The 26,452-nt window shown below is 41.4% G+C and overlaps 1 protein-coding gene across 2 annotated transcripts in view; it reads right to left on the reverse strand.

Annotated features, from left to right (window-relative positions):
* FRMD3 (FERM domain containing 3) overlaps positions 1-23,360 on the reverse strand; it is a 149,356-nt gene extending 125,996 nt beyond the window's left edge. Inside the window, exon 1 of one of the 2 annotated variants that reach the window (XM_068666857.1) lies at positions 23,145-23,360. In XM_068666857.1, coding sequence (XP_068522958.1) covers positions 23,145-23,243 — 99 coding nt within the window. In that variant the 5' untranslated portion in view covers positions 23,244-23,360. The remainder of the gene's footprint in view (positions 1-23,144) is intronic. The other variant, XM_068666858.1, reaches the window with a different exon arrangement.
* Between the last annotated feature and the right edge of the window lie 3,092 nt (positions 23,361-26,452).

The following is a 26,452-nucleotide window of genomic DNA, read 5'->3' on the forward strand; positions in this document are numbered from 1 at the left end:
TTTCTTATAGTTAGGGGCCCAAAACTGAACACAGTACTCCAAGTGCAGTCTCCTCAGTTCTAAGTACATAGGGACAATCACTTCCCTACTCTTGCTGGCCACACTATTTTTGATGAAGGCCAGAATGCCATTGGCTTTCTTGGCCACTTCAGCAAAACAAAACTAACCACAGTATTGAGTCATGGGGAACCCCACTGGTAACTGGCTGTCAACTGGATTGAACTATTATGAGTCTTTGAGCCCAGCCATCCAGACAGTTCTTCACCCATTAAAATGTGCTCATGTCCAAACCATGAGCAGACAATTTCTCCAGGAGAACTGTGTGGCAAACAACATCAAGCACTTTACTAAAATCTAGGTAGACAACAACCACAGCCTCTACCTCATCCACTAAGAGGGTCATCTTGTTGTAGGAGATCAGGTTAGCCAGGCATGACCTGCCCTTCATAAACCCATTCTGGCTTCATCTGATCATGCACATCTCCTGCATGTACAGTGTGATGGCACTCAAGATAATCTGCTCTGTTATGGGCACATCAGGACTTTCCTGGAACTGAAGTCAGAGAGGTCTGGGGTTTCCTCGATCCTCCCTCCTGTCCTCCTTATAGATTGAAACCAAATTCATCAACCTCCAGTCAACTGAGGCCTCCCTAATCAGCCAGAACTTCTGGTAAATTATTGAAAATGGCTTGGTGAGCACTTCTGCCAGCTCCTTGAGCACCCTTTATTGGATCCCATCTGGTCTGATAGATTTGTGTGTGTACAAGTGGCACAGCAGGTCACTAACCATTTCCCTTTGGATTACAAGGTTTTGTTTTGCTCCCTGCCTCTGTCTCTGGCTCAGCAGTCTGGGTACCCCAAGAATTATTAGTCTTACTAGTAAAGACTGAGTTCACATGAGTTCACAAGATGTGACTTAAGATCAGTCCACAAAGCAAAGAGGTAAAGAACAAATTCAGACTTGCTTATTTCATCTGCATCATGTTACTGTATTTTCAACCATTCAGTATGGCTTAAACCAATGGGTCTGTCCCATTCCTAAAGAACCATTTACACTCAGACACAGTACTGATACCTGAGTGGAAAACTTTCCAAGAAACACCATGTAATTGAAATGGCCCTACACCCAGCACAATACAGAAGCCCCAAACACATGCCAACCTCTCTCCATTGCCCGCTTTGCCGTGCGGTTGCATAGACACATACCTGTACCCCATGTAACCCTTCAGCATCATTCTTAATCACCCCCATCCTTCCCCAGCTACAGATATAGCACCCTCCCTTGCCACAGAGCAAGGAAGCAGACAGCAAATGCCAAGGGCTGGCCTGTATTCCTGGTGGCACAGCCACAGACCCCACCAACAGAGAAGATGGTACTACTCATCTCCTTTTCTCTGGCATCAGCAGAGGGCTGTGCAAGTTGCTTCTAGGTGCCTACTTGCTGCCTATGCAAACAACAGCATCTCCCAGGACATCAGCTTTGAGATATCCTGCTCCACTGGCACACAAAGTAACTTACAAAAGTGAGATGACATGAGAAGTGCTAGGAACAATACCAATTCTTCTATTCTTAATGCCACACTGCTAAAAACTTCAGCCAGGGCAGAAGCTGAGTCACCCAGTGATGCTACCTCCCATCCCAGTAAGCAAGACAGAATCACAGAATCATTTAGTTTGGAAAAGACTTGAAGATCATCAACTCCAGCCATCACCTCATTGCCAATCCCTTCACTAAACCATGTTCCTAAGTGCCACATCTACACGTCTCTCAAATACCTACAGGAATGACGACTCCACCACTTCCCTGGGCAGCTCATTCCAATGTTTGATCACCCTAGTTCTTCCTAATGTCCAATCTAAACCTCCTTGCTGTAACTTTAGGCCAGTTCCTTGCATCCTACCATTTGTCACCTGAGAAATGAGGCCAACACCCTCCTCACTGCCATCTTCTTTCAGGTAGTTGTAGAGAGAGACATGGTCTCCCCTTGGTCTTGTACAGGTGAGCTGGGATGCACGCATAGGACAACTGCATTCAGGTCAAGGTCCATGTGATACTGCTATGTGGATCCCCAAAAGAACCAGCACACCACAGTTTCAAAGTGTCAACCAGGAACCATAGTACAGCTGTTGTTACAGACATTCCTTCTGGGTTAACACCTACTGAGTTAACACAGTAGCCAAAAGCCTACCAACTCTCATGGACTTTTTGCCAAAAGTCATTCTCAAAAAAGTAAGTATTTCACAGACAGAACAACAGATTAGAGGTAAAAAACAGTGTAGGACTGCTGGAAGGTCAGTTTAAAAAAAAAAAAAAAAAAAAAATCTAGATCTGTGAGAGAATGTAGACTTGTTATCCTGGTAGCATGGCTAGGAGAAGCAAATGTTCCTTTAAGATGCTAAAGGACAAATATGGGTTAAAAAGCCTAAGCCCTACAGCTACAGCTATTACTGCTGTCACTGTCACTTGGAAACCTGAGAAACAAACTAGGCCTTTCCACCACCTGTAAGACATAAAGAGTACAGGAAAAAGGAGGGTTGTATGAAGAAATGAGCATACTCTCTGAAACACTGTGCAACAATAACACAGAGAGACAGAACTGATTTGAGACAAGAGATGCCAGATGATTGAGACTTCAGTCATACATCAAAAGAAAATGAGCAGGGAAGGTTTCCTCTTTAATCTACCTGCTGGTCCTGGAGTCAAATAATTGGACCAAAATTTTCTGGTGATGTTAGTAAAACCTTCTAGACTTCAGGGATCTTCAGGTGAATCTATATCTGAATATAGCCCTAAATTTAAAACAAAGCAGAATAAAACAAAAACTAGAATCATGGTCTTTAAAATAAAATAAAATAAAATAAAATAAAATAAAATAAAATAAAATAAAATAAAATAAAATAAAATAAAATAAAATAAAATAAAATAAAATAAAATAAAATAAAATAAAATAAAATAAAATAAAATAAAATAAAATAAAATAAAATAAACGAGTGAGATTAAAAATAAATAAATAAATAAAGATTAAAGATTAAAGAAGAAATACAGGTCTTTCCCACATATGGCCACGGCAGACCTCAGTGCAGAACTGCCATACACCTAGGATGTGGGCATTGTTGTGTAACACTGCCTGATGAATGACCTCTGTCCCAGAGTAAGGTGAGTTCCATTAAAAATGAAAAATTCTCCACAAGTAATGCAGATACTGCATCTGCTTTTCTCCCCTCAGACACATACACCTTCTTTAGATAAATAAAGAAATGCTTTTATGACCAAATAATAAAATGCACTCATTCTCATTTACTTAAAAACCTCTGCTGACACAAGGACATCTTCTGTGACCAATAATTCAATCTATAGTATTATTATGTAGCATTCAGTGACACAATCATCAGGAACTGCAAAAACCTTCATAATAATCCCTTCTATGAATTACATTTCAGGACAGATTGCATACCCCCCACATTCCCTCTCTTCAGTTGAAATATGGGTGTTTACAGTCTCCCACTTAAATAATATGCTTTACTTAGTTGTTTTATACAGGATAAATCAGGCTTATGTGACTGAAAATGGCAAAAGCTAGGTATTTGCTCTTAAAATAATTACAAAAATCCATACGCCTAATGGATTTGATTCTTTTCCGCTAGTTTGTAAGCAGAGTTAAGACTTACATTTCCAGAAACACTGACTTCCTGTTCTCAGAACATAATTTATTGTTGAAAGGAATTTCCAACCTAATTCTGGCTCTTTCCTTTAAAATGTTTTGAAAGATTGCTTTGTTGTGATAAAAGGAACATAATAAAAGTTAGGACTGTCACCCTCTTGTGTGACATTTAATATATATATATATAATATATACACATTAAAAATATGTACATTTAAGTAAATGTGAATACTTAAGACCTTGATATTTGACCTCGCCTAAGCACAATGATTTTAAGAAAACAACACATAGCCTTACACATTCTCTTTAAATGGATAATTCACTCTGTTCTACAGAACAGCAGAGGCTGCCCCAGGAGCAGAAAGGCATACAGCAGCACAGCCAGTGCATGAGCCCAGCAGTTTGCAGCTCTGACATCCTCTGCACTGTGAAATCGACCACAAGCAGAGGTTCTAATTTAAAGGCAGAATTTAGCCCACAATAAAAACCACAAAGGTGGAAACATTTACAAAAACCCCTCGCAGGCACACTTTATAGGGAGGGATCTTAAGCTCTAAACAAGTTGGGATTTTCCTTGCTTATTTTTGCCAGTAAAACCTGAATCCAAACTGGCACTGCAGACATTACGCATATTGAAATGTACTGCTTAAGTAATGGTTGTTTAAATGTGATTTACAACAGCAACCAGAAGACTACTGACACACAAACAATTTGATTTTAATATTTGTGCTTTTTTTCTTTAATTCAAGCATCTTTAGTTGATAAGCCTTAAAACATTAACTGACATAAGCATGCCATTGTATTGCGCATACATACATAATTATTTAAGCAATTATATTTTTTATATTGCTTGGATGTAAGATGATCAATACTCCATTTCTATTTGCTTTCTAACTGGATGGGAATCAGAAATTCAATTGAAAAATAAACAAAATAAGTGTCTAATAATTAAATTATAGATTGGAAGGGAATCAGCAGGTCATTTAAATACATTAGGTGCAAAAAACTTACCTTAGTACCATCTACAGTGGGAGATTCAGACTGTGTTACTATTTCCATGTATGTTTCTGAACTTCTGTCATCTTATTACCATTTCACTCATAGTGCTTAAGAGGAAAAAAAATCTTCTTCATCACTTTCTGAAGTTTGTACAAGTCACTGAGATGAACAATTTCTCTGACTGTTCATGAAAAAAGCTACTGTTGCAAATAAAGAAAGACCATTACTAGGTAGTCAGCTTTTATAAGGTCTGTCATTTTAACTTTTTTTTTATTATTATTTGGTACCATTAGACATGTCAAAGATCAGATTACACTCAGTATTATATAATCTAATCACTAACATATTGTGCAGAGAAAATGAAGCAAAACATGGTTTAGCAACTTCTTGTGACAGTGGGGTAGTTTATAACTCTCCCTTTTTCCCTTGCCTGCAACTCAAACATGGGGATAGAGTTAACATCACCACCACAGGAAACTCCAGTTCATTATCTGTTTGCATCAGGCTTTATTATAGTACATAAAGCAAACAACCTTAGCGTGCCAAGTGCTTGCTAAAGACTATCTTCATGAGAACTCTGCAGCCTCATACAAATTATTTATTTGGTCTGACAAGATCTCAGAGCTGTTACATGAAATTAACTTTCAAAGCTGATTGTGATGCTCATGTGATTTGGGGAGTGCATCCCCAATCTCCTGGAAAACCAGTACTGAAAGTACTAGCTGATGAAGAAAAACATCATATACTCTAAAATTCACTCTGTGTAATGAAAGGTACGTGTATTTGCATATCCCATTCATACTTTCCTGGTGTCAGTGGTAAGAAGGGCAGTATACATACTTGAATTCACCTCAGATTATCCACTAATGTTGAAAGGAAACCCGCTGCAAGTACGAACACCAGTTTCATAATTCAGGTACACCATATTAAACCTTATGCGTAATATCTCTACATAATTCATGAATACTGGAGTAAACATGGAATAATTTCCTCTACTTTTTGGTCAAGAACTGAGAACACTCACAGTCTATTAGCATTCTTCACCACTCAATCCTTAATCACATTAAACAATCCTTTAAAAGCCAGCTGTGAAATGTTCATTAAAAAGTATTTAAGTGTTTTAGCTTATTAATTTTCTAACAGACATTGCTTATATTGCAGTCTTTCGGCACTAATGTTTAAGCTGGTTGCCTCATTCCTAAAGTCCTTCATCTAGTGTAATTTTAAAATAAAGTAATCTAGTCTAATTCAACTTTAGCTAGTCAAATTCCAAACGCAAATAAACAGAAACATTTACATTATTATTGTAAATTCATTTTCATTTTCCCTTGTGCCTCAACTTTTTTATCCAAAGCAGCAAATCACACTAGAAGACAATGAGCAGCTCATCAGCGCTTTTACCCTATTCCAGTGTTCCCTGACTTTTTCTTAAAACCCCTGGGTTTTGCACACCAGAACTTTCATGTTAGAGTTGCCAGCCTTTTTCTATTGTTAAAGAATTTAACATAATTTGAAGCATTAAAAGCTACTGATTGTATTGAAAATTGCACCATTCATGGTCAGAGTACACGATTTGTTGCATAAAAATATAAAAATAGTACCCGAAGAGCTCGTAGCTGAGACTCACCTTTAAAGTCTGTAGATATCATTACGGAAAATCCCAAAACAGGGCATGTCTAAATCTAGATGACATCATCCATAAGACTGTGACCCTTATGACAGAAGACAATGACTAAGTCCAAGCATGTCATTCAGGATCCTCCATGCCAAATTCAAAACAGGAAAGTATTAAAATATCATTTCTTAATTGAAAATGGGATTCTACTGCTAAGCATCCAGAGATTTATTACCTTCTTGGAAACACAATTATAATACAGTACAACAAGCTTCACAGCCCATGCATCCTTGGCCTGTCAAAGAAAGCTTTTAAAAAGCCCTTACTTGCTCAATTAATTTTTAAAGTATGACAAAGCTGATGTTCTACTAACACACACCTACTTTGTTTCTCAAACCATATTATTATTACAAATCATCATTATTCTTCCTAACCCCTAAGTAGACAAGGGTATAATGAAACAAGACATGATTTTGTTGCCATCATTTTATGACTAGATTATCCCAGTATCACATCCTCTGACCTTGCTAAATAACATTTCACTCCACTTGTATTCCTTCCAGATGCTGATTCAAAGATCTTGTCCCTAGTCTACTGCTTCAGGGTGTCCCTCATGCACACCACCAAGAGTTTTCATCCTTTCTACTAGTCACTCTTCATCTGTTCTCATCTGTAATTCACCCCTACCTGTCAGGGCCCTCTTGTTCCTTTTCTTCTTACTGCCAAGTGAGAGAGGATAGCAATCACCAACCTTTCTTAGAAACCCCAGTCCCCTTCTTGAGTTTCCAAAACAAGTAACTTTTTGTTTCCTTCCAGATAAGCCCTTCAGTCAGGAAGGAGGGAACACAAAAACACACTCCATTATAATTTTCTAAGCCCCTGTTTTCTTTGCAAAAATAACAACATGCTGAGACCATTACATCACGCTCTCCAATCCTTTTTCTTTGTGTGCCCATGCCCACCTGGGCAGCAATCTTACATTAAGGATGTGGGCACGGAAAACAACTCAGTCTCATTTGAAGATTGAACAGATTACTGCCTGCCTCAGTGAACACTGTCCAATTGTAATATATTAAAATGTACCAGCAAAAAGGATTTATACTATTATGTTTTCAATCCTGCTTTCCACAAACTGGGAACGCATACAGATTCAAGTAAGACTTCTCATCTAAATGGCAATAAGCTGTTATGTATTTAACTCACTATTCCACCGGGTCTCGATGACCTCAGGCATGCCTAGGAAGAGTATTTTATTTTGTGTTCACATAGCAAAATGGGGTCCTTATCCACACCCTGGGCTCCCAGCTACTACTGTGATAACACAGTGAACACTGATATCACCATCCTTGGAAATGCACTCTGCATGTTTAGTTCCCTGTGTCAAGCTGCCCTTTGCATGCTAGCTCAAAGCTCCTTGCATTCATTAGATATACTGAGACAACTAAAGCATCTGAGTTTTCTTTTTCTTTCTTTTTTTTTTTTAATTACAGAAATTAAATTAGAGTGACTTTCTTAATGAAAGTCACCCAGACTTTTCAGACACATACTTATTTAAAGATGGAAAATTCTGCAAAAGTAAAATGGTAATATGCTAAAGAGAAACAAATTCCTGTCAGGGAGGAGAATATGTATCAGTTCCTTTAGCAAGAAAACAGAAAGGGGTCCACTAAAAATCTGTAGCAATGCTAGCACTGTGGAACAATGGGTTCTGAAAGAAACATGATTCTGCCTTCAACAAATCTTCCAAAAGACATTTGGTGTGACTTCCTCTTTGCTAAATTTTGAGAGTTTCCTGTGATGGGCTCTCTATTTGTACTCCTGAACAGCTGTCTCATCTACAGCAAACATAATGATTCAAACCACCTGAGGTACCTGAGGCCTGGCAGTAAGCAGTGCCATGGATGAGCCCATACCTCTTCTTATGACAATCACAAGACATGGCAAAGCTACAGGCTGCGGCACCCTCCAGGACATGATGAAATGTACCCCACCCAGCAGAGAAAGACATTCATCAATTAATTCCCTCCAGACCTGGAGTAGTGCCAGTGTGGAGATGGCCTGTATGGCCACTCCTCCCCTGGGCACTGCGGAGGGACGCAGTGACCCCACAGATGAGGAAGGAATGTCACAGCTACACCATGATCAATGCAGGCTCAGTCACTCCTCTCTGCAAAGCAGGAGAGGCTCACAAGGCAGACAACAAAACGAAAGGTTAATTTGTGTCTCCACACCACTGCTACAGACTGCAAGGCCCATTCTCATTCACCCTGAAGCAGATGACTCCTGCTAGGAGGAGGACACCACCCACAGAGTCATCTGAGGCACTAAATGCTTCTTGCAAACTTTAGGGTTGATATTCCCACATTAATATATCTAGTACAGACAGGGGAGCATGAGTGTTTCTATCCCAGATTGGGAAAATTTGCAGTCATTGCTGCAAAGCTTTTAAGGAGCTCCAAATTAAACAGATTCCACTACAGCCACTTCACAGGTGGCTGTACATTTAACAGCTTCCACCACAGACCCTACAGCAACTTTTATCCTTAAAATCTAGATCTACACTTTCTAGCGTGCCCTATAGGAACAGTAGAAATAGACATTAGAAAAATAATTGTCTCACCAAGACTATAAAATGTCATGGAAAGAAGCTTTTCTGTTCACTTCTGCTCTTATTTTTCAGAAGGACTAGGCTGCGTGAGCCAGCCCACTTCTTAGGAGCAACCCTGACTACAACCACAATTCCTCACAACCCCAGTTCAGTTAAATTTCAGTCCGTATCATAAACCAGCAAACCCGAACACGATGGCTACCCAGTCCTTTCTGGTTATGCATTCATGCTGCTTGTGTTCGAGCTGCTAGACTCTTTGTCAAATCTCCAAACCACACAGACCAGGATGGATGAAAAGCAAAAGGCAACTTTCACCTCCATGAATTTTCATACTCTGTTGGCAATAAAGACAGTCAGTCACTCAACATACTTCTTCAGCAATATAGCTCGCAACATTTAATTAATTGCCTCCCTGACAGGGAACTGTTCCAGAATCCGTTTAATAAAATTTCTTATGCCAGCTAAGCCATGGAATGGCCCGATGTACAAAAATTAGAGATTAAAATACTTTTCATTCACTTAACAGAAGGCATGTCAAATTTGTAGTCATAGCTTACATCTTTATATGCAATCTTTACCATTTGTGTTCTCCCTGCATCGAGAACTAAAGTACACTACCAGCATACACTCCGTTATGTTTGGGACATTAATTAGGTGAGGAATGTTATCAATATTACAGCAGATTTAGCACCAGTTAAGGCAAATCTGCATAGATGAAGAAGCAATCATTAAGGCTTCACAGACTCACTTTCCTCCAGAGTGTCAAAAACCCTCCCCACATGCCCTCAAGTGCTGGAGTTCAGTTTTGATCTCTGATTAAGTAGAAAGATGCATAAAAGCAGGCACAGCATTATCCATTGACTAAATGTCTGAGACATCCCTGTGTGTTGTTTATTCCAGTGAGCACATAAAATATCTTGCGGTCATAAAATGTGTCAGGATGATGTTTACTTTGAACAGAAATATACAATTATCTTGTTCATAAGGCAAAAATCTCTCTCTCTTGGCTAGAAACTCATCTCATGATATTTCTGCAAAGAAATACTACTGGAGGAATCCCAGTACTCCTCTGGGATGACAGAGTGCCTTCCCTTTTTCTTTTTTCCTTTTTTTTTTTTTCTCCTTTTTTTGAGCATATATTTAGCTGTTCTATTTCAGAAATGCATAGGAAAGGCTACATAGTTCAAAATGAGAAAAAAATCATTCTGCAGAAGCAGATCCAATTTTAATTACAAAGCAATATCAAATCTGTATGGACACAATAGGAAAACAGAATTCATTAAACTCACTTCCCTGTGGATTCATAACCTTTCCTCATCATTCGCCTTCAGGATAAAACACTCATCATCTTCCTCAAGCAAACATTTTGGTTTCTACGTAAGCCATGAATCCTCTGGAGACAGAGGAAACAACAATAGGTTAGGAAATGCAATTCCGTCTGTACCTCTCAGAGAGGTGCCAAACATGTAGGACGCAAACCAGCTCTGCAGGTTCACAGTGAGCATAGCTCTTCTCGTCTTCTCTAACTGATGTCAACTCAGCAAATTAGGAATTTCAAAAAAGATTTATATATTTATATGCAACCTGCTTATTTAAAAAAAAAAAAAAAAAAAAAAAAAAAAAAAAAAAGAGAGAGAGAGAGAGAGAAAAAAAAAAAAACATAGAAACTAGAAAAGGGGGAAAGATCACTTTGGTGCAGTGAACAGAAAAAAGAAGTTCTGCTGAAAAGAAAGTGAAGATTTCCTTCACTGAGAAAAAGGGTAAGGTGGACTATTTCTTCTGTTAAAGACCAAAAAAAACCAACATTGTACAACACCACACTCTGCACCTGCCATCAACCTCCATAAACCAAGACCCATCAGAGGGACCAGTTGCAACATCCTAGGAGAAAGCAAGGCTGTGTCTCTCTCTTCCTGACCCTGCCGCCAGGCTGCCACACATGTGCCCTTTGGTGTGTGTGCCACTGCTCTGCTCCCAGGTCAGACACAGGATGCACCCACTGCTGAGATAAGCAAGCAAAGGGACAACAAGGTGCAGTTGTCCCTGCCCCTTGTGCCTGGTGCTGTTTTCATTGTCCACTTTTCTAAGCAGGAGGAGGACATCAGACTCACCATTAGAAATCAGCGCACGCGCACTGACCAAGGGCTCCACAAGCATGGGTGGTAGGAGGAAAGGGAAAAGCACCAAAATCCATATCTGCATCTTCCTTTTTATTTCCTGATCTACAAAATATACTGTTACCCAGAAATATCAAAAGCAACTTAACAGGAACCCATCAAATAAAGCAAAAAGTCATCTTTGCTCAGAATATCAGCTATGTATGGAAAAACTGAGAAGGAAATACAACTCCCTTGCAGTTTTTGGATTACAATATCTCCAAGCACAAAGCAACAATAGCATAAATATTCACAGAGTGAAAAAGCACTTAAAATGACAGATGTTAGAGCTATAAATACAAAAACATTCAGTTTGTATCTAATTTTTCAGGGCATATGATATCCACTATTTATCAGCCTGTGACAGAAAACTATACATAATTTTCTGTAAACAAGACAGGATGTCTAAATAAATTTTAGCACACACACACAAAAAATTAAAAGATGTGAATATTCATACCGAAAAGCATGTCAGTAGTGCTAAGAGTTTTAACAGGAAATTTATTCTAGAAAGGAAGGCAGCTTTAGTTTTCAAAAATTATCTGTGTTTTCTGATGTTATGGAAAAAAAAAAAAAAAAAAAAAAACAGAAACAAAAACTTCTTGATATAGAAATATTTCCAGAATTCCTGAAATACATAACACATAACAGTTGAAATGCAAAGAATGGGGAAAAATATGTACTTTAAAGACCAAAAGTGCTGACTGCAATTTAAAAAATACATAAAATTTATTAAGGCTTCGGGTAGCATTGAAAAAAATGCAATGTGAGATGAGAGGGGTCAGGCTCGCAGACCATGGAAATAAAAGATTTTTTACATTGATAAAAAGAAATTAAACTGGTAAGAATAAATTAGTTAATGACTAAAAAGTAAAGAAACTGTCATACCTAATGTAAGACCTCATTGTTAGAAAACCTGACTGTTTTAAGTCATAGTTGGCAAAACAAAGACACAAACAATGAAATACTGTACAATGAAGACTGTAAAAGACTTAAAACTGCACAGACCATTACAGGTAAGTTATAGGAGGTATACAACACACACACATGCACAGTACCAGGTGTAGATGATATGTGGCCAAGTGTAGTAACACTGTGAGAAAGGAGTCAAGATAGTTCACTGTGTCAATAAACTATGTCACATTACTTTAAAAAAAAAATCTTAAAAACATTGAACATCAAAAAGTACTACTTCTGGTAATTACTACTCAGTGACTAACTCTAGATCACCATCAAAATGATGAACCAAAAAGGCATCCTGGGGAAAAAAATTCAATGAGACAAATGTAAGTAATTATTAGCATAAATCTATAAAAACTCTTTGAACTTTCTCTGTGAAATAATCAAATAATCACAGGAATCAGCAAACCAGGAAACCATGACATTTATTAACAGATTTCTGTTGGGCATCTACCAGCATGTTGCCCCACTTAAAAAAAAAAAAAAAAAATAACATGAATACAAGCACCATGGCACTGTGGAAAGGAGTAGAAACTTTCCAGAGGACTGAAGGAAGAGAATTGCTAGTTGGTGGGTTGGATGACAGTCTTAGAAGGGTATTGCAGGGTTCCGGGTTTAGGCGTGGTATTGATATCTTCCTCTGTGGTGAAGAAGACAGTAAGCTACAAATTGCTGAAAGGCAGGAGCAGACATTAAAACCAGTGAGTGTACAGGGCAGAATTACATCTAACATTTCCATCTGTTTGTGCTTCCTGCTAAATTCACAAATGGCAATAGCCTCTGCACAGCGGAGAGATGGCAGGGAATTTACACAACCCTAACCACAACCCCGCTCACTTCTTACCTCGAAACAAACAGAGTTAGCAATGAGGAAGAAATTAATTAGAACAGTAAAAATTACCTTGTCAGTTGGGATCATGAATTTAGGAACACTTTTCTTCACCAGAAAGTGCACCTAAGAGACTAACACAAAAATCATGTACAAGCACTGGGAAAGCACAGTGAATACTGACATCTTCTCCACAGTGTTGAAATCTCTACATTCTTGATCTTTGCCCCATACAAATCAGCATCCAAGTCAGAATTTCTTCTCCAATGGTAGTATTCCTTCCACCCCCACCCCACCCCCCCAGCTTAAGTCAAATTTGGGACAACTACACAAATTACTTTGTGCAGCCTCATCATCACAAGGCTAATTATGCATTCCCTTATTGCGTTTTCCTTGAAATTACAACATAAACTCTTCTGGGCAAGATGCAAACCAGCCTCTGATTCACAACAAACTACCGGATGAAGATTACTAATTGGTGCACATAATCCACACACAAAAAAATAACCAGATACACCAAGCAGGCAACAGATTGTCCTTAAACTGTGTCAATTACTGTTCATTTTTTCCCTTAGACGTGCCACCCTGCCTGCTTTAAGGCATACTGGCCTGCAGGAGTTTTTGGTTTGGGGACCAATGACTCCCACTCCAGCCTTCCCAGTTCTGGTGGCTGTAAAGTACAAACTGTCAGACCGTATGAGAAAACTAATCCGGAAATCCTGGCAATGTGAGTGGATTCTCCAGTCAAAACAGAAAAGCCTCTCTGGTTCTGCACCTAGCAACTGACTGAAGCACAGCAAGCTGCTGGAGTAATTTTGTGTGAATGGCTCAGTCTGCGCACTGAATCATTCACAGCACCGTCTGTAAAAGCCTCTGTTATTTCTCTTCTTTTTGCAGGATAGAGCTAAAGAAAATTCACATGAACAGGAGAAAGCAGAGTCAGTGCACTGCACTTACTGGCACACTGAGTGTCTCAAGGTAAATCAGTGGAGTCACTTGAGTTCAGGCTGATAGCACACAGCTTCAGATCTTAACTCACACCCTGAGTAACTGCCCCATCTAATGCAAGAGTAACCATCACTCTCCTGATGAAGTATTTATCTTTATTTTACAATTTTAAAGCTACAGAGCAGAAATGAAGGATGGGCTGCACTATAATCTGAAAAGCCTAAAGAAATTGGTATCTCTGTAGAGTGGCATCATCTGCATTTTTGCAATTACTTTTCTAAGAAATAGCCATGTCTCATTTTTTGCTCCATTACAGAGTTTGGAGTTGTGCCAGTAAAAATAACAAATAAATAATAGAACATCACAACCTGAGGTTCTAATCTCCTGATTCTGGAAAGTACTTTTGTATTAGACCCTGTTGTTCAGATCTTGCAAAGATAATATTAATAAATAATAATCATCATTATCATAATCATTCTGCCATTCCAGGAGAGACTGCAGGTCCATATCCAAGATTACAGCTGCAGAACCTAACACAGTGATTTTGTAAGCACTTACCAAAACCAGCACTGCTCCTAGTTTAGCTACCACCAACTATTTTATGATGTTGTGCACAATACTTCAGATTTCCCATTTAGAATGACAGTGTTATGAACACAGTTGACATTTCACAAAATCAATATCAGAGCTACAAAATATATCTTCAATCATTCATAACATCTTTTTTTGTTGTTGTTCGTTTGTCTGTTTTTTTGAGAGCGAAAATTGCATCTATTCTAAAACACATCAAGCATTCTGGAGTGTTGAAATCCACCACCCATGCCATTAGGACCACTGTCTGAGCGCAGTGTGCCCTGTGCCACTGAACATTTATCCTGACAGATTCCCAGGCAGCGCCTGGCAGATAGAATGGCCCAGGAACCACTCCCAAAAGGCAGTTCACATGCAGCCTCCAGAGACAACAGCATTTCAATAGCCTCCATGCCTGGAAACAACATGCATGTACCAATACAGCCTTAATGCATCAATTTCCATAGAATTTCACTATTAATACTGAAATTGCCCGCTTTTTAGGCTCCTTAGACTTAAGTTATTAAAGCCTGCTCAAATTAGGCTGACAGTATTTGGGCTTGGGGAGGTAGGGGGATTTTTTTTCAATCCCCTTTCTTACTTGCTTCTGTTGCAGTTGCATGAAAGACCAACCAAAATGAGGGCATATGGACTGACTGAATAAAAAAGGTTTTACGCAGATTTGTCGGAAATACAAAAGTCATGTTTGCAACACATGCACTTGCATAGTAAGCTTGTATGTTACAACATCAACCCAAAAAGAGAGAGGTGCAAATCTAGATTTTTTTTTTTTTTTTTGAAGCATAATTCTCTTCCAAAGAGAGTTGCTATGGGAAAAACATACTTGTGAGACCATATGTTTGGGAGGAACAAAGAATGTCTTCAGTCCAGATTGTTTACTTCTTCTAAAGTTTAAGTAAATAAGGGAGAAATAACAAGTGCTTTTAATGAAGATGTTGACTCATTTAACATTTTTCCAAAGAAAGCTTTTAAAGAGTAATCATTTTGTTGCCACTTAAGACTTACTTAAGTTTTGAATTGTAACAGTCTTGAATAGCCAGATTTCCAGTTCTTGCAGCTTTAGAAATTACTTGTATTCATGAACCTTTCTGCTGAAAAATAAGTCATTGGATATAGCTCATATCTTCTCGTTTCTGGCTGTGAGCAACCTTGAGAAATATGCTTACCATTACACATATTTGTATGATCCATTTTATCTCAAGTTTCCAGCTATACTTTCACCCAGGGCAATTATTTCCTCTAAATGTAACATTAGTAGAATATTGACGTACACTCTTCGTCCCTGGGTTCTTCTTTATCAAGTTACTCAGTAACTCCCACAAAGAGCAACCATGAATAGAGTGATTGCTTCTCACACTTGGCCTGCTACTGAAATAGTTAACTGTGAACTGGATAACAGCATCTACCTTGACAGAAGACTGAAACAGCAAGAGCTGATTATTCATTCACCTCCATCAAAATCAAAGTATTAAACCCTGAAAAGAGGAAATCAGGAATGCTTTTTATGAGCTGAGTGCTTGTAGCTGGAAAGAATAAAATAAACTGAAAGTGGAGGAGAGAAAGAAAGAATGTTTGTATGATTTTTTTCATTTTTATGCCAGAAAGAAAAAGATTTAGTATTAGTTTAATTGCTATGGAATTATTACAAATGAGTTTTCATTACTGGACAAAGAATTAAAACAGAATAACAAGAAGGTAAGCCAATCTGGACAAAAAGATAATTTGCAAGGTCTAGAAAAGGGCACTAAGAAAGCAAGATTAGAGAGAAAAATGAGGCATATTAAGCAAACAAGCAATGAAGGAGCAGACAGGCAGCTTTAGCTAAAGGAAGCACTATGAGGAGATATTTTCCGTATGTAGCACAGAAAGACACAGAACTCATCTGGTGACAGCTTAACTTTAACAAGAAAAGGAGAGAAAGATTATCCGGATGTTATGAACCTTGCCAACAGGTTGATATTATCCACACCAGAGGCTGGTGAAAAGGGGGGAGGGGCAATAAAAGAAAAAGAGGGGTGGGGGGGGGGGGGGGGAGAAAAAAAAAAAAAAAAAAAGAGAGAGAGAGAGAGAGATCATTAAAAAAAGCCATTTCCAGTATGTTTGATTTAATGAACCAAAATACCCAAAAGGACGGAGACCTTTACTACAGAAAATAGCATTTTATCAGAGAAAGAAACAACCACCCATCTTCCCAATCCAGCTGACTTTTTTGAGGTGGAACAGTAAAATCAGCTACCATTTCTCCCATTCTCTAAATGTGTAATCTTATGCTTTTTATATACTGTCAGTTCCAGAGGATAAGCAACACCCATACAAGCAAAATCCAGATCTCCCTAAATGTCCTTCCCACAGAAAAAGCACAAATCTCTTTTTTTTTTTTAAAGATAATTTCAGGGACACTGATGTATTTTGTTGAACCATTCATGCATTTTACAGAAAATTCAATCTAGGCAAATCAAGTAAAAAGTGAAAACATGGTTACTTCATTAACAGTGATTCACTTGAGCTCTAATCTTGGGCCAAATGATTCTGACAAACGATCACTTCTCAGCTACTTCATATATTAGGTCTGTATCAAGGCACTAAAGATGCTTAGACAGATGAGGGCATCTCAAAGTGCAAGAAGGCTAACTCTCTTTAAGGGGTTGCCAAAAACACGGTCAAGACAAATGAGCATCTGAGTTCACGCAAGCAGAAAGCAACCTGCGTCTCACAGGAGACACTCTCCAACAAACCAACAATTTGAAGTTTGGAGAGGTAAGCTGTCCTGCACTGCATTATCCATTTTCCGGTTGCCTTTTGTTATTCTTACCGCTCCCCTCCTACTGTTCAGCCAGTGCCCAAATATGCATGGCAACAAAGAACATAACAATTTTGTTTCAAATCTATAAAGAAAAAGAGAAAGGTGGGCAAAAATGAAAAGATTATACCAACATTTTCAATGAATAACTACCCTTTTAGCTTCACACTGTTAACTACCTACTTCATGTACAGATACCTGCTTTTTTCATACTTTTCCTCCCACATTGTAGCACCAGGCCCTACCAATACCTTGAAATGCCAATACATTGAAATATTGGACTACACTGTGTTTACTAAAACGGATGTTCTTCAGCGTTGGATCAGGCCAGTCCTTAAGCACATGGGTAAGTAGCCCATCTTTTTATACTAGCAACAAAAATTCAAAGGAAGACACCAACTACAATCTACAGGAAATAAGTAAAATGAAAAGTGAGAGCACTCTTACCAATACGGGATTTTCAGACTTTGTTAAAAATTTAACAACACAGAGTGTGGAAATAAAACTAATTCGGCATTGTTAGCAAACTTTATCCAACACAGAAGCAATTCAGCTGTAGCTTAGTATGTATTGGATAAAGTCCTGCATAAGCTAAAAATTTAAATATTTTCATTCAAAAATGATTAAAAGAGAACAGGAGAGTTTGTGAAGTGGTAGCAACACATTAGCATTACACATAGATATGTGCCTCTCCCCTACCTGGGATACAGCAAGCACTGCTAAGATACCACTGAGCTTCACAAACACTTATCAAAATCCATCCAGATAAGCTAATTACTTCATTTATAAGTAAGAGCTCATAACACCCTAGTAACTTTCTAGTAACACCTTCCACTCACTGTTTCACTTCCAGCCCTGGAAGAAGCTGAGAGCACATCTGTAAGTGCTACTGAAAAGAAAACACATTACTGCAGATATAATCAAACACATGAAATGACAACAGAGGTAGGTTTAACCCACAGTCTTAGCTTAATTAGGCAGGCTTTTCACCTGCACCTCTCGCCATGTGTACCTGTTGCGATCGTACAATTAGAGGATCCAGCACAAAGTTAAGAATACAAGCCCTAGTGTGCGTCTTTTAAAATAGATCAAGAAAACATGGCACAGGATCCCTCCTCGCTTGCATCCCCTTCCTTATCTCGTCTTACTATTTTGAACCGTTCCAGCATCATCCCCGCAGCTCAAGGCGCTTGCTTGTTACGGCTCTGACATCGCTTACAGGATAAATATAAATTCACTAAATCTCCTGCCTGCTGTCTGCATAATCCCTTAACCTCTCGCTTCCTACTGCCATGGTTCTTTGCCTTGTTCTCATCTCTGGCCCCTCTGCTTCATTCATTTTGCACGCATGCTTCCCTCTTCTACTTATTTTCCCAAATCATCAACATATTCAGCACATCTTCACAGTGAGATTCTTTTCCCTATGGACACTGCTCTTCTACTGCACAGCCTGCTTCAGCATGTTACATTGTTTTCTACGCTTTATTGAGGGATGGGAATTTTAAAAAGAATTCTTTGGTTAACAGATTTCTATTAAACTTATCATCTGTTGGCAAGATACAGACAAAGAAGAAAATATTAAGCAAGAACTTAATATTCTGTTTTTCAATGTGTTACAAAAAGAGCCAGAGAGAACAGTGTGCACTACTAGCCAAACTACAAGCAGCAGCACTCACACTGCACAGCAGCTGATCCTGCATTAGGAGTAAGAAAGTGCAAGGCCATCTTATGCTACTGGATCATCCTTGGCAGAAGTAATGACCCTTTTCAGCCTTCTCCACCTAAGGGCTAAGAACAGACAACAAGTAAACCGAAGCTTTGCTCCACTTGTTTTCTTCCTGATTTCTACACCAGCTTCTTAAAATTATGTCTCCCTCCTGCTCAAAAGTGGGACACATCCAGAACTTCAAGTTTGTTCTTCTAAATGACAGTGAATAGTCATTTGGATGGGTTTTAAAGGAAAAATAAAAATAAAAATAAAAAGTAGTGCAGCCAGATGATATCTTGGGGGATATCTATACAGATTTTTGTTTGCGGAAGTTCTTACAAAGCAAAGCCTCTGACACTATAAAGGCTCCACAACAATGCAATGATTTTACATATGGGCTGACTGCTGCACAGGGAGATCTAGCCATACAGTATTTCTACAAACAAACACAGAGAAAGCAAAGTTCACTACTGTTGCCATTAATAAGCTCCAGCAGAGAGAAAAGCTCATTCACACCAACCTCATTTCCAGTTTAGTAAAGCTGGAACTGAACAGCTCAAGGAGTCATGTAGAACTTTTATTAAATTAAAAACTGAACAACATATTAAATGTCACATTTTTCTTGATAGGGACTTTTTTTTTTTAACTTCTTACAGAGAAATAAATTTAGAGCTGTAGTGGTTCCTAATACATGCTTACTCATAGCTTAAAAAAAAAAAAAAATAACAAAACACTAGTAGCATGCTCGAGAGACTCTTCAATTAAATGTGGTATACTTAAGCCCACACCTTACATCAAGCACACAAGTGGAACCACCAAAGGTGGGGTGTGCTCACTTATTTAATAACAAACATGCTACCATAACAGAACCCTGACAGCTGGCTTTACTCACTACATAAGCACAAGAATGTGCAGAATAAGCCAGGAGGAAAAACAAATAAAATAAAAATAAATTAAAAATAAAAATAAAAAATCCTTACTATTAGCAATATTTAGGTTACTGTCAGCAAAAGGTTAAGTAGATGCATGAAGTTTTTGCATTAAGCCTGCAAAAAGAGTGAAGTGTTTGTTATCTCAGTGACTCAGAAAATAAGTCTCTCACTAGTACCTCCAGAAAGGAGGTCTTCCCGCTGCTCCAGTCACACTTCCAGTACCTCTGAAGACCTACTTCCCCCACTGCTCTCCTTCAGGCCTTGGTTCTGTGCTGCATCAGGCAGTCTGCACGAGAAGGTCAGCTCTCCTTTCTGCAAACAGGGACAGACAGTGACCGCTGGCCCTCTGGGCGGTTTTTCATAACCTCTCTATTTCAGTCATGCCGCTACAACTTCACCCTAGTGCTGCTGTAAGACTGTGCAACGCACAGGTCCCAGGGAAGCTTCACAAACAAGCAAAAGACACAGGGAAAATAGTCACCACAGGAATTAGTTTAGCGTCCCTCGGGCCTCAACCCATCACTGTGCCTGTCACCACATCAGCTAATTTGCAGTCATGAAGTCTCTCAGATGAAGAGGACGACATGCTGAATCCCGACCCCTGAGCAGGGAACCTAGCCTTGGGCGACTTGGTGACCTACATGGCAGTCGCGCAGCTCGGTAACTAGTTGGCCGGAGCCTGCAAACGCGTGATTCATCTCTGATTCTCCCCACACCACCCCGCATGCTGTCACTGGACTGCTGGCTGCAAAATGCAGTTTCCATAAGCTGGAACTGTCAGCCTCCTGTGTAGCTGAAGCACTGCTTTGGAATAACTTTAATATTAAAAATAAAACTGTAATTTATGTTCCTACCTAAGCTCTATGAAATTTACATAGCAAAAGTATAGATACACATATATATGCTGCTGCGCCTGAACACATCTCTTGTCTGCTCTTCCCAGTGCTACCTCACAACATTTTAGCCCAGAAACTGACTGCATGTTTTGCAGGGTCTGAGATCAACAGCGCAACCACAAAGTTTGTAATTAGCAGACACCTCAGTACTGGGGTGGTGCTGGCTACCATGTGTGCAAGCCAACTACTGGAAAGATATAAATGAAAAAGCAGGAGCTGGCAAAACTACGAGGGCTAACACACAGCATGCCATCAGCTACATATAGAACCACTCAGACTCTCTGCCTGTTTCCCCTCTGTTCCCCCTGAAAACGCACAGCCAGAATTTCACTGTTCTTTACTGCAACCTGCGTCCTTAAGAGACTCTGTTGGCATTTCGCAGTGTTGTAGAATTAGGCTTTCTTATCCTCTTAATGACCAAAACACAGCTGTCCAACATGTTCCAGCTGGCACAACCCTGGCATCTCTGCTGCTAACCCAGCAGCACATCATCTGGGCTATTTTGTCCCACTGAATATGCACGCATCAATAATGCATATGTACAACAAACTCACAACTTTTTTTTTTTTTTTATCACTTATAAAACTGTAGTATTGTGAAAGCTCCTAGCAAGTATTATCTGTATTACAAAGTTCAAATACAGATCTGTTCAAGAGCCTAAAGTTAAAAAGTGGTTTGGGGTTTATTAATGTCTAGTGTCTCAACAGTTACACATGTATTAGAGGATAAATAAATAGTACAGCTAAGTTATATCTCCTCTGTATATACGTAAGGGGTAGTGACCTGTACGTAGGATTAGGCAGTTTGAAGCAAGGGAAAAGAGCAAAATGTAACTCAGAACGAGGAATTGTCCTCATTTAAGTTGGGTGTTTCTGTCAAAGTGGCCAAGAACAGAGTACTTCCTAATATCTTGATCTGTATTTCCATGCTGGAATTTCAGCTGAAAGTCGCAGGAAAAAAAATGCATCATTCCCACCTTTTATTTATTTTTGGAGTGCTGATTCAAGAAATACAGTTCTAGATGAGTTAGTTGATAATAGAATTGGATTTTCAAGGTTATCCTTAGAACCAGAACAGTTGAGACATGTTGAACTGTAGCACAGAACACAGTTCCTCCGCATGCCTTAGAGGTGGAATGGGCCACAACAATGCAGCACAACTCAACCAGCTCTGAGCTCACTACCTCACCTTGCACAACAGAAAATGTAATGTAATGGTTGGGTTTTTGTACCCCGTGGGCATCAAAAGGGCATACTCTTTAGCACAAGCAAGTCTGTTGAGCACTTTAAATCTCCAGAGCTGTAATGCTTCACACCATCTCATGTCCTTACTTTAAATGGATTAATTTTTGAAGATACCAGAGAAGTTATGTGAAGTTTGCATTAGGCTCCGAGAAAGGACTCTGAAGGCCATTCTGCTTCTTACACATTAAAAGCCATGATCTCATAACCACGCTATTCATTAGCGAGAGCATTACCGTGATATGGGTACAAGATGTTTCAGTTATTTCCTGTGACTTCCAGGCTCTGTACTGACTGAGTGTCACTGCCTTTAAATGGCCCCACCAAAACTAACAAAATAAGGAACTTGGTTCAAGCGGAAAGGTAGCTTGCGTCTCACAGCACTTTATTTTTCAGATGCAGTTGGTCTTTGTACAAGACTGCCGGTGTGGCTTAAAGCAGTGGGTGTCTCATCCTACCACGGGGGAAAAAAGAGCAAGGGAGACCAGCTGCGAGTGCTGAACAACTCTGCAGAGGACCACTCGTGGTTCCTCACCTGGCCACCAAGCTCACCTCGGTGCCCCTGCTGATGCCCCCGAAGCTCCGATCAGCGCAGCCTGGTTCCTACCGGAGTTTGGGTCTCGACAAGAGCCTGCCCGGCACAGGCAAAACACCCGCACGCCACAAACGCTGCCCACCCCCTGAACCCCACCGGCTGCTCGCCTCTGCCCCCTTCACCCTTATTCCCCGCGGGGACCGGGGGGCACCCCGGGTTAGTATCGGGGACCACAGCAAAGTTGCCTCCCCGCGCACAGCTCTTGGCACCGAAAGCCCTCTGGAGTGGGCTGGAGTTACCGCCAGCGTCTCACCGGGAGCTGGGGGCTGTGGGATCATGGTGCTGCCCGCCGGGCTCCGCTCGCCCCCGCCCCACGCCGCGGGCCTCGCCCCCCGAGCCGGGCGCTGCTCTCCGGACCCCTCCCCAGAGGAACCCCCGGGGCGCCGCCATCCCCGTTCCCCCTCCTCGCTTGGGCGGGCTCCAGCCAAGAGCAAGACCAAGACAGGAGCAGCCCCAGCCCCAGCCCCAGCCCCAGGTGCGGGGGGCGAGGAGCTGCCGGTGCCGGTGCCGCGCCCGGGCCCTGCGCCCCCGATGCGATGCGATCGGATCCGACCCGAGGCGCGCCGCGCCGTGCCGCCCTTCTCCTGCCTCTCCCCGCCGGCACCTGGATGTGGCAGGAGATCTCGGAGTCGTCCAGCAGCCGCACGGTGCATTTCATCTCCGGGCTCAGCGACCTGATGCTGGAGCTCCGGAACCGGATCATCCCGGCCGCCCGCCCGCCGCCGCCGCCGCCGCCCCGCAGGCAGCCGCAGGGGGCCAGCCTGCAGCGGCGCCCGGCCGACCGCGGCACGGCGCGACACGGCACGGCACGGCACGGCTCGGCACGGCTCGGCACGGCTCGGCACCGCCCCTCAGCCCCGCGGCGCCCCGCGGCCGCCGCCGCCCCCCGCCATCCGCCCGCCCGCCGCGGCCGGGGCCGCCGCTGCGTCAGGCTGCGCTCCTCTCGCCGGCCGCAGCATCCCCCTGCTGCCACCGCCCCCGGGACGAGGGGGGTCCGCTCCCCTCCGAACCCCCCCTGCCCGCCCTCTCGGTCCCGTCGGTGACGGCAGGTTGGGGGAAAAAGTGACCCCCCCCCCCCTTCCCCGCCGCGGTGTCCCCCGAGGTCTGGGGCCCCCCCGGGAGGGTCCCCCCCAGATGCTCAGATGCTCATCCCCCCGAGCAGCCTGCCCGCCCCGTGGGGCTCCGGGTGTCCCAGGGAAGCGTGTGTGTGCCTGGGGAGGGGGAGGTAAAGCAGGGATGGCCAAGCGAGGCGGGTGTGCTGTCAGGAGATGGAGAGCGTAATGCAAGTTCGCTTAAGAGCGCGAGTCTCGGAAACTTGTCTCCTCGGGGAAAAAGACCGGTCCATTAGGGAGGAACTGTCTCATCCCATTTGTTGTGCAAGTGGGAAAGAAAACACATCACCCGGTAGCTCCGCTAATTGTGTTCGCCATCATAAAAAGATGTGTGCATATTTCCAAACCTTGTAGGCTGTGTAGGAACCAGGCACCAAACCTGACAAGTCTTGGAATGGGGATCGGCTCTGTGTTGAAAAAGGAGTGCATCCTTTCTCAGTGTGAAATGAAAAGCAGACGGTGTAATATGGGGTGTGACTGAAATCCCACAACGAGTGCTAATGGCTGCACACGAGGGGTGCTCCACTCATTTTGCCTTGCTATCCTTGTTGACCTGTAAACTTCCATATTCCGTAAATAGTTCTGCGTGAACATAACGATCTTTGGAAAATCTGCTAAAAAAAAAAAAAAAAAAAAAAGCATAAGCACCACTACTCAGGTAAACTTGTCCTTTGGCTTTCTGGACTGGTAGCAGCAGGAAATACAGACAGCCACAAGCAAATGGGAAGTACCTAATGCTCACTACTGCCAGCTAATACATATGCAAAACCCTTAAATGTGGAACATAAAAGAAGAGCTGTACATACATGCTTCTTGTAAAAGATAAACGCTTCAGATTATGTAGTGAACAGTGAAGCCAACCAGTAAGTACCTGAAACAGGTTATGAACCTCAGCAGGCACAAGTTAAAGAAGATGGTCATTATTGGCTGAGACACCAGTTGTGGGTGCCCACTCATTAATAACAGAGGAACACTTCTTGTCTTACCATCCTGCAGCATGTGAGCTCTGTAGATGTGTGATGTTTGCCCACACATGTGGACTGACTTTGAGGCAACAGATTTTCCTACCTACAATGGAGAAGGAATCTGTTCTTTCTATGGCGTATATTTTACCTTTGCCTCCTGTCTCCCCAGCACGCCTTTCTCCATCTAGAAAAGAAACAAGGAGGGAGCTGAACCAATGACGAACTCAGGTTTTAGGCAGCAGGTCAAAGTTTACTGGTGTCAGAGCATTTTTCGCTCTGCTCTCAGAACCACATGGAGAGGACCAAGCTTCCCAAGGGTTCTCAGTATTACAGGAACAGTGACGACTGCAATGCAAAATACACCTCTCCAAGCTGGCTCTTACACGGTCAGCAACTAGTGTGTACCAACAGCAGCACAGCTGCAGGGGACAGAGCTCAGCAGAATTGTACTTACCTGGTTTAAATACAGACCACTTGCATTTTTTTGACACTTTATTTGCTTTTGTGATACGCCGTACCAAGTGGACCTGAGGTGCTTGGGAGCCCTGTGAGACAAGTAACAGATTTCCCTGTCTCAGTTAGCACAGAAATGTAGTCACTACTAGCGGAGAATATGGCAGTTGTCTAGCAGCACGTCACCAAGTAAATGAAACAAACAGAAAAAAAAAAAATCCATCCCATACCAAAAAAAAAAAAAAAAAAAGCAATGCAAACAAACACTCTACCCCATTGGAACTGCAGGATGTCAACCCATCAGCTAGATTTTGCATCAGATACTAGGACAGCAATCTCATCCCTCTTCAAAAAACATTATGGGCCTTTTTTTTTCCCCAAAATTTAAATGGATTAGAAATTATACAGAAAATCCCACAAATATATTTCAAATGTCATGCTTAACTGAGCACAACCTTTTCTACCACATCTCAGAAGCCAGACAGACCTTATGGAGGTAGTGTATAGAAAGATCACCCAAAAAGTACTTCAGGAACTGACATTAAATAGCATGGCTAGTGTTAGAAAACAAAAAGGTAGGTGTAGAAATGAATTCAGTTACCATTAAATGCTGAGCTGATGGAGAGAAGTGTAAAATAAAATATCCTGCTCATCCATTTCTGACTCGGTGGAAGGCAATCGGCTGCTGCAGTTGCTGCCAGGACCCCATCACACCGCGGTGAGGTCTGTCCGCACCCTCCTGGCTTCACACTGCTATCCGAGGCAGTCTGTGGGGGGCTGCAGTGCCGGGCACACGTGGCTGCAGGAAGAAGGGCTGGTGGGTGGGTGTCTGCTTGAAGTGTGTTTGAGATTCACCAGTCCCAGGGCTGCCACCTCTCAGTATAATAGCAGCATTTCCATTCTTTGTACATCTAACTGGTCTCTGAATTAATTTGCTTAGGGACAAGTGCTTCTGGATAAGTAAGCCTATACTTCCTATTTGCTTAGGAATTGCTGCCAGCTATGAAGTTAGGCTCAAGGGCAGCAGGCAGCACTAATGAGTTTGAGTAGTACTTTGATTTCTGCATGGTTCTGCGTGGATTCAAAGTACAGAATACAGAAGTCAAGGGCTTCTCCTTCAGTGACTGATCATCACAGCAACTTCAGCTCTTTCAGTTAACATTTATAATTTTAACAAGTATGCACACACACATATTTCCAGATATTCAAAGATTAACCCATAAATGCAATTGCTGCATCTGTAAACTCACCTGCCTTGGGTCAGACCTTGGGCTGTAGCACAGGTAGAGCAGACACACAATTCAGTACCCTTGCAGGGGGACCTGTGTGACACCTCATCTCCTTCCCCTAGGCTCACACCTACCCATCACCTCAGGCCTGGG

This window comes from Anas acuta, chromosome Z (genome assembly GCF_963932015.1).
Source record: "Anas acuta chromosome Z, bAnaAcu1.1, whole genome shotgun sequence".
Lineage (NCBI taxonomy): Eukaryota > Metazoa > Chordata > Aves > Anseriformes > Anatidae > Anas > Anas acuta.